The 9752-nt window shown below is 41.6% G+C and overlaps 1 protein-coding gene across 1 annotated transcript in view; it reads right to left on the bottom strand.

Moving 5' to 3' along the window:
* Positions 1 to 6576, bottom strand: part of CUNH12orf56 (chromosome unknown C12orf56 homolog) — a 105566-nt gene extending 98990 nt beyond the window's left edge. The window contains exons 1-2 of the mRNA XM_012557003.2: positions 6474 to 6576; positions 2217 to 2605 (exon numbers count right to left, since the gene is read on the bottom strand). Of these exons, the coding sequence (XP_012412457.2) occupies positions 2217 to 2605; positions 6474 to 6576 (492 nt within the window). The remainder of the gene's footprint in view (positions 1 to 2216; positions 2606 to 6473) is intronic.
* Positions 6577 to 9752: the final 3176 nt, after the last annotated feature.

Genomic DNA, 9752 nt, shown 5'->3' with positions numbered 1-9752 from the left:
AAAAAAAAAAAAAAGTCAGAAAAAAATATTGTTAAGGCATTTGTACTTGGTTTGATCATATTTATTTCCCCTTGAAACAATAATTTTTTAAAAATTACATACTTTAAAACACGTTAATAAGGAACACATCTGTATTCTTTTCCTATTGCTTTTGTAACAAAGTACCACAGCTTGGTGGCTTAAAATAACACAAGTTTATTCTCTTACAGTTCAGGAGGTCAGAAGTCCAAAATGGGTCTCAGCAATCTAAAATCAAACTGTCAGCAGGGCTGCATTCCTTCTGGAGGATCTAAGAGAGAATTCATTTCCTTGCCTTTTCCAGGTTTTAGAGGCTGCCCACAATCCTGGATTCACAGCTGATTTCCACCTTCAAAGCCAGCAGTGGCAGATCAAGTCTTTTCTCACACTGTACCACTCTGCCACTGACTCTTTTTCTGCATACCTCTTCTACTTTTAGGGACCCTGTGGTTACATTGAGTCTAACTGGATAATCCAGGATAATCTCCCTATTTTAAGGTCAACTGATTAGCAGCCTTAATTCCATCTGCAACCTTAATTCCTCTTTACCATATGAAACATGTAGTGTAACATATTTACAGCTTCCAGGGATTTGGGAAATAGGTATCTGTTCGGGGCCATTATTCTGCCTACCACAACTTTCAAAGTTAAACTATAATTGTGCAAAATGGACGCGCAATGCTATCAACAATGCTGAAATCTTAGATTTGTTCAGGACATCTTCAGATGTTATACGTCCTTCGCTATGCCTGATGATAAACCTTGTATATAAGGCATGATCAAAGAAGTTGTTATGCTGCCTTGTAGGATTCTTGGTTCAGGGCACTAAAAGAGCTTTACTGTACTTTTCAGATTCTGATGGCTTAAAAAGAAAGATACAGAACAACTTCTGAAATACATAGACTGTGTCTTTTTGGTATTGACTCAACGGCAATGGTTTTCTTGTTTTTAAGAGTATCCTAAAATCATTACTTTTTGTCAGACAATAAATGTTTACACTGGAGAAACAGAAAAAGCTGAGCATTCAATGTGAATTAAAATATTCACTAAAGGAAATTTTTTTAAAAAATTAATTTTAGTTCAAGAGAATGGAAATAGTGGCCTTGAGGAAAAAGGCAAAGGTTTTCTTCCAACTTTTACTCAAAGAAGCAAAATGAATTTGCACAAAGTAAATAGAATACCTTTTTTTCATTTAATTTTATTATTTTTCTTATGGATGCGTTCAAAACAACCCATGATTTTCTTGGCAAAGCAGCCCCAACAAGAAGCGCCAACCTCTCCCTGGGGAATGCGCCCAGGCAAGGTGAGAAAAAAAAACGAGGCTAGACATCTGTCCCCAGTGGAAAAAAGAAAAATACACCTGGAGAGCAGCTCAGACAGAAGGAGCCATGGGGGGGGGAGGGGGGGAACAGTTATTGGAGAGGAGACTGTGCTTCCAATCTGTTGCTGGTTTATTAGGGAAGTCTATTCCTGAAGGAAAGGGGTAACAGTAGCAGCAAACTAAAAACTGGGACAAGGCGTGCCTAGTGCCATATTGTATCTCCTTTGAGTTTCAGCTCTGATGACACTCCTTCCAGGAAGTTTTCCCAGCGTGCCCTGTACCCAGTCTGTCTCAAGTAACCCGCCTGAGATTGCGAGGCATCCTGTGCACATCTCATTAAGACATTCATTCATCCACTTATTCATAGTAAGCACCTAATACGCTCTAAACACTGGGGAGAAAACAGTAAACAAAGCATTAACAACACTTACCGCTTGGCATTTATTTGCATTGGCGTTGCCTTTCTGTCTCTCCCACAACCGCTTCTAGGAAGGGGCCCATTTCATTTTGCATGCTGAGGGTAATAAACAGTACCTGGCGCAGACTAGGTGCTTATGAATGAAGGAATGACTTTACAACGTATTTTTGATGAGAGGGTTATGTTCTCACGCCGGAGCTCTACGGCAGTGGAAGAGTGAGGAGGAGGTCTAAGAGGGTAGACACAATGAGAATGAGAAAGCCATCCTTATTTGGAGTGCACAGCTTTCCTTTGTGGCTGCTTGTAATGAACTAAGGAACTAAGGAGAGTGCGGGAGTCTAGAGCGGGATGGGGAAGGTCTTCCTCCTCCTCTTTCTTCCCGCAGGAAGGCTAGGAAAGGGGAGCCCGAGAAAGGGGGTTCGCGCTGCGTTCCCGCGCTCGCCTGCCCGCGCTCCTCACCAGGTCAACAGCCAGGACGTCCCGCAGCGCCACCACCCGACGAATGGACTTGGGCGGGTTCTCGGTCAGGTAAATGACCCGGTCGCTGAGCACCACGTACTTCAAGGTGTGGTTCTCCGAGTCGGACACCACGACGCATGACTCGTACGCGCGGATGGCGTCGTAGATCTCCGGTGGCAGGTGCCGCCGCAGGAACGCGTCCAGGCGGCTGTTCGTGCGCGTGGGGAAGCCGGGCGGCATGAGGCTGGCCAAACGCGGTGCCAGCGACGGGGTAGAGAGCGAGGACCGCAGGCGCCTCCGGGGTCCGGCCCCGCCTCCGCGCCGCCCACGGTGGAACCCGCGCGCGCAACAAAGCGCTCCCGCCCAGCCGCCGCCACAACTCCCGGGTGCTGGGAGCCGGGCCTCCGATGTTGGGCCGGACTCCCGGATCTAGTTGCCTGGAGTCCCCCTGCCCCGCCCCCGAATCGTTGTGCTAACCTCAGACAACAATAGGAGGGGCAAGACGCTGGTCCTTCACTCTGAGGTTGACCAGACTCCGGCTTTATCCCCTTGAGGCATCCTGGGGATGGGGGACGGATATTTAGTGGCTCTCTGTGCCCTCCCCTTACGCCAGCCCCCACCTACCCAGATACTGCGGGCCAGTCCATCCCTTTCAAACTTTATTGATACAAAAGTAAGTTTTCATCTATCTGATTAGGAAACGAATTTCCTAGAACATGAATGAGAATTTATTGATTTGTTTTTAAATAGGCAGAACACCTATTAAAATCAATCACACAGATTTAGCATTTGATTATAACGTTGTCTGATATAGCTCTCTAATTTTGTCGTGGTATACATAGGTCTTTTTTTTTTTTTCCAACTAGTTAAAAGCTCTCTGAGAGAAGAAATTTTATAGTAAATTGATATGGGCACACCTGAGCCTAGATATGATTGTGCCCCAGTGCCCAGGACAAGGCCTGTTAAGGCTCAATGTATGTTGTTGGATGGATGGACGGATGGACGGATGGACGGTTGGACTGATGGATGAGTGAACCAGTGAAATGGGCTGGCATCTTAAAAAAGTTGTAGCTTATCAGTTGGTGAATGCTGATTGCATAGCCCTGAGGCTGCAGGTTAGTACTACTACTATCTCCTGTAAAGTATTATGAATTAGGCTAGAGACGAGAAAAGAATAGAAATTTGCCTCCAAAAATTCTAGGTGAGAACTTTTTTTTTATATCAATGCCAGAAAGTTATTCCCTCTTTCCCCCATTCACCCAAAGACCTGGTAATGAAAATTGTTTTCTTTTTTGCTTCAGAGACCTGTAACCTTGAATCAAATTTGATATTCTTTGTTGAAATTTATATTCTCCTTTTTCTCATATCAAATCCTTTGTGGAAAGTGGGTTTCAATAAATTATAATGCATAAACAGATACTGTAGCCTAAACAGCTACAAAAGGGAACTGAGAAGGGTTTGAGTCCAAGGAGCCCTGGTGGCCCAGTGGTAAGAGCATTGGCTGCTAAATGAAGGGCCATTGGTTTGAACCCACCAGCTGTCTGGGCTGGAAAGAGAAAGATATGGCAATTAGCTTCCCTAAAGATTACAGCCTTGGGAACCCTATGGGGCAGTTCTACTCTGGCCTGTAGGGTTGCTGTGAATCAGAATTGACTCCACGGCAACAGTTTAAACTAGAGTCTAAAGAGATTGTGAAGATTGTCAGAAACTCAATAGCAGCAAATAGGACCAGTGTTTCTTTTCCTTGGAGAAAGATGGTATTTGGTGAATGAGGAGAGAAGTGCCACCTGCTGGCAAAATCTTAAATGACCTAGCATTTAAAGTTTTCTTAGGATCCGATCCTACATCTGGGCATTATCTGACTCTTCATTACTTCCTAACTGGATGAAAAATGAGCCACAGAGACATGATCATGTCCTCTTAAAGACTATTCTCTATCAAATCACTCTTAAGTTGCTTCGAATCAACAGAAAGGCAAAGGCCCTTCACTTTTGCCTAATAGCCTAACTTTAAAGAGATATTGAGAGTAAAATGGCGTTGCCAAAGGTGGAATGTAAGGCCCAAGCAGGCGAAAAAATCTCACTTCAGGCCACTATTCAGCTATTCTGCATATCTGTCTTCTTGCTTCACACTCACTTCCTCTTAGGTAACTGGGACTTGAGAAACAGAACTACTGGACTCAAAAAAAGACAGCATACCTGATATGTCTGCCAAGAAGCCCATCACGAATGAGCTTTTGGTGACAAGGGCACTAGGCTCAACAAGCATTACAATGAAGTACAGGAAGAAGAGAATTTAACACAAGAATCAGTAATTAAGATGACCTCAGTTAAACTTTCATCTTTGTGGCACACAGAGACGGCAGTATCATGGCTTCCAGACACTAGTGTTCTACACCGTCACCAAGGTAACAGCAAAGTTCAGATTGCAGGAAAGGGATTTAATATAGGGAAAGAACACTGGGCTTGGAGTCAAGAGAACTGGATTAGAGCTCTAGCCCTGTTGCCCACTACCTGTGAGGCTTTTCTGAGCCTCAGCTTCATCATCTGTAAAGTGAAACTTCCTGCCTCTCTATTATGGATTGAATTGTGTACCCCCAAAAATATGTGTTGTAAATCCTAACCCCTGTACCTGTGGACCAATAAGGAACATCATGATAACCTGAGAAAATCCTGAAGTTGTCAAGGATTTCATTTTATTTGGATGCATAATCAATGCCCATGGAAGCAGCAGTCAAGAAATTAAAGAAAACTATAAAACAAAATTCAAATTCACAAAAAGAGACCAGACTTATTGGTCTGACAGAGACTGAAGGAAACCCGAGAATATGGCCTCTGGACACCTTTTTAACTCAGGACTGAAGTTACCATCGAAGTTCATCCTTCAGCCAAGGATTAGACAGTTCTATAAAATAAACAATAACACATGTGAGGAATATGCTTCATAGTTCCATCATGTATACTAGTCTCAGTGGGCACACCTGCCCAAAAGCAAAGACAAGAGGGCAGTAAGGGACAGGAAAAGTGGACAAATGGAAACAGGGAAACTGGGGAGGAAAAGGGGAGAGTGTTGACGTATCATGGGGTTTTCAACTAATGTCACAAAACAATTTGTGTATTAATTGTTGAATGAGAAACTAATTTGCTCTGTAAACTTTCACCTAAAGCACGATAAATAAATCAAACGACATACTACATTAGGCAAATCTGCTGCAAAACACCTCTTCAAAGTGTTAAAAAGCTACGATGTCACTTTGAGGACAAAAGTCCGCCTGACCAAAGCCATGATATTTTCAGTCACCTCATGTGCATGCGAAAGCTGGACAATGAATAAGGAAGACCAAAGAATTGATGCCTTTGAATTATGGTGTTGGCAAAGAATATTGAATATACCGTGGACTGGCAGAAGAATGAACAAATCTATTTTGGAAGAAGTAGAGCCAGAGTGCTCCTTGAAAGCAAGGATGGTGAGACTTTGTCTCACTTACTTTGGACATGTTATCAGAAGGGACCAGTCCCTGGAGAAGGACATCATGCTTGGTAAGGTAGAGGGTCAGCGAAAAAGAAAAAGCCCCTCAACAAGATGGAATAACACAATGGTTGCAACAACAGGCTCAAGCATAACAATGATGGTGAGGATGGCGCGGGACTGGGCAGTGTTTCATTCTGTTGTACACAGGATCAGTGATGAGTAGGAACTGATTCAACAGCACCTAACAACAACAATATACCTGTGAATGTAATCCTGTTTGGGAACAGGGTTTTCTCTGTTACGTTAATAAGACCATATCAGTGCAAGGTGTGTTTTAAACCAATCACTTTTGAGATATAAAAGGAGTAGATTAGTCAGAGAAGCAAGAAAGCACAAATGGGGGAAAAAACCAAAAACCAAACCCATTGCCGTCAAGTCAATTCCGACTCATAAGCGACCCTGTAAGACAGAGCAGAATTGCCCCATAGGGTTTCCAAGGAGCGGCTGGTAGATTCAAACTGCTGACCTTTTGGTTAGCAGCCAAGCTCTTAACCACTGTGCCACCAGAGCTCCGAATGGGGGAAAGGTAGATGCCAAAGAACCAAGGAACGTCAGGATTAAGAAGCTGAGACAGGATTAAGAAGCCTTCTCCTAGAGCCTGCGCCCTGAATTCAGATTTCTAAGTCCAATCAAACTCAAGAAGTATTTGGCACAGCATCCTGTGCAACTGAGTACTTAATAGATGTTTCTTGATAAAACTATCAAAAGAAATGGAACATTACTTACCTGGAACTAATGCCCAAAGGCACTTTCCTTTCACTGGGAGAACAGTCATTTTAGGCTCAGGAATGGTCAATTCAATTAGCTTGTAGGCAGTGGTGATGAGCATAGTTTGTAGAGCCAGACTGCCTGGGTCCAAATTCCAGCTCTCCCACTTAGTAACTTGATCACTTTGGACAAGTTATTTCATCTCTCTGTGCTTCAGTTTCCACATCTATGATGTATCTCATTGGGTTATTACGAGAATTAACAGTTTCTAAAGTACTCAGAACAGGTAATTGGAACAGAGTTAACACCACTAAGTGTTTAAAAAATAAGTTCACCAAGTATGTGATTACCTGTTATTTATGTCATTTGGCTCTCTATCTACAAAGTAACACCAAATTCTTCACTGGATCAATTTTAAAAAATGGATTTTTTAGATTTTAGACTAAGGCTCAAGGCAAGAATCTAATAAACACAAGAACAGCATTTTTACTTTATTTCTTTTTGGTAGTGTTTTTGGTGGATCAGGAGCCATAAGTCATGAGATCACTGTAAGGATTTTAAACTAGACGTTTTAAAATAGAAGTACCTCCTCATTGGGTCTAAGAATCCCAAGTGTTCCCATTCCCTAGCTTGAAACTAAAGACAGACAGTATGCATAGCAAGATACTTGAAATCTGTGATGGGTAAGTAGAACCTGAATTTTTAAAGGTGTCTGATCTAGGAGCGTACAGTGCTTCTGGTTGTTTTGGGCTGTTCAGTCGATTCCAATTCATAGTAATCCTATATGACAGAGTAGAACTGCCCCCGTAGGGTTTTCTAGGCTGTAACCTTTACAGGAGCAGACTGCTAGGTCTTTTTTCCTGCAGAACCACTGGTGGTTCGAACCACTGACCTTTCAGTTAGCACTTGAGCACTTAACCACTGCACCACCAGGGCACCTTATAGTGCTTCTACTTGCTGTTAATGGATACTGACCATTTAAATATTGACAACAATTAACAATCAGCTGACATACAGTGGAGAGGTATCATTATAATGAAGTCAAAGGGACCAAGAAGTACTTTGGAGTAAAAAAAAAAAGTTTTCTTATATTGAATAATGCTCCAGTGCTCTATTCTGCCTCTCAGGTTTCCTACTTCACACCCACCTCCTCTAAAAGAAACCAATGACTGGGCTAGGATCAGTAAAGATGGCATACCTGACCTGTTTTCCAATTGCCCTCTCTGCCAAGAAGCCATCCTGAATGAGCTTTTGGCGACAATGGCATTAGGTTTAATAAATGCTGAGATGAAGCACACGAAGAAAAAAAATTGACACAGGACTCAGAGGTTATCAGCTAACAATTATGCTATTTTATGTTCAATACATTTCATGAATATATACTGAGAAATTATTACCCATAAACAGAATCAGGGTAAGACTTACTTTCAGTCTGCAAGAATTGACTGTGAAATAGGTAAGATAATCACCCAAATTTAAAACAAAACAAAGACATAATAATGACATGAGAGGTTTTAAAAAAAAAGGCAACATCAAAGTAATAATCAAACAAGTCTAGTTGAGTAAATTAAGAAAGGCTTCATGAGTGAGGTAGCATTCAATAAATGCTCAGTAATGAAACTATTTTTTCCTTTTATTATTGTCAGTATTTTTAAAGTTCTATTCGATTATGAAAGTACTACATGATCACTGCAGAGAATTTTTTTAAACCCCAAGAAGTACAAAGAAGGAAACAGAAGTCACCCAGAATCTCACCATTTAGAGATAGCCATTGCAAGTATTGGATATATCTCCTTCAGTGAAGCTACTTCACTAAGCATAGGAGAGACACCTTAAGGGTCTAATCTAAGGTAGAGGAAGTAAGGAATAGAAAAAAGATATGATAGACAATGCTATGATGAAATACAACCAGATCACTGAATATGAAGAAGACAAAGCTGACCCTAAGTGCACTGAGTTATATTGAGAGGTTCAATGCATTGGTAGAAATAACCACATTAGGAAGGAGATATATTTTGTAGGGATGATCATGACTTTGGTTTTGGACATGGTAGAGGTGAAGTGCTGGTGAGACATGTAGGTAGCTGGGAATGCCAGTTGGGAGTACAGAATAGTAGAACTAGAGGTATAGAATTGGGAATCATCTTCATACAATCAAGAATTGAAGCTGCAGAAATGGATAATTACTAAGGGAGAGAGTATAGAGACAGAAAATCAGATGACTAACGACATAGCCTTGGGGAAGACATGTTGAGAGAACAAAACTTGGGAAGTGGTGAAGAAGATAAAGAGGAGTGGTCAAAAAAGTAAAAGGAATTTGAGGATAATATAGGATCAGAAGCCAAGAAAGGAAAGAATTTGAAGGAGGAAGGAAATAGTCAACATAGAAGTTGGAAGACATGAATAAATAAATAAAAATGGTCACAGGATTGGATAATTTGTAGGAGTTCAATAGAGTGATTTGGGAGCAGAAGATAGTTTACAAGCAATGAGGAAATAGAATAACAACTGTAGGCAACAAATATGGTGTACTGGAGATAAGAAATCTAGAATCAAGAGTTCAGGATTCTACATCCTAGAGAAATAAGAGCCGTCACACTAACAGGTATATACACACGCGTTGCCATTGCAGCACGGTTCATGATAGCAAAAAGATGGAAACAACCTAGGTGCCCATCAATGGACGAATGGATAAACAAATTATGGCATAGTCACACAGTAGAATACTATGCAATGATAAAGAACAACGATGAATTCATGAAACATTTTATAACATGGAGGAATCTGGAAGGCATTATGCTGAGCAGATTTAGTCAGTCACAAAAGGACAAATATTGTATAAGACCACTATTATAAGAACTCAAGAAAAGGTTTAAACATAGAAGAAAACATTCTTTGATGGTTATGAGGGTGGGTAGGGAGGGAGAGGCTTATTCACTAACTAGATAGTAGACAAGAATTACCTTAGGTGAAGGGAAGGACAGCACACAGTACAAGGGAAGTCAGCATGACTGGACTAAACCAAAGTTAAGAAGTTTCCTGAATACAACCAAACACTTCGAGTGAGAGAGTAGCAGGGGCGGGGGTCTGGGGACCATGATTTCAGGGGACATCTAGGTCAACTGGCATAACAAAGTTTATTAAGAAAATGTTTTGCATCCTACTTTGGTGAGTGGCATCTGGGGTCTTAAAAGCTAGCAAGCAGCCATCTAAGATGCATCAATTGGTCCCAACCTACCTGGAGTAAAGGAGAACGAAGAACACCAAAGTCACAAGGAAAGTATTAGCCCAAGAGAC

The sequence above is a fragment of the Trichechus manatus genome, unplaced genomic scaffold (assembly GCF_000243295.1).
Source record: "Trichechus manatus latirostris isolate Lorelei unplaced genomic scaffold, TriManLat1.0 scaffold00086, whole genome shotgun sequence".
Classification (NCBI taxonomy): Eukaryota; Metazoa; Chordata; class Mammalia; order Sirenia; family Trichechidae; genus Trichechus; species Trichechus manatus.
The sequence above is the reverse complement of the archived record's forward strand: the minus strand, read 5'-3'. Positions and strand labels throughout refer to the sequence as shown.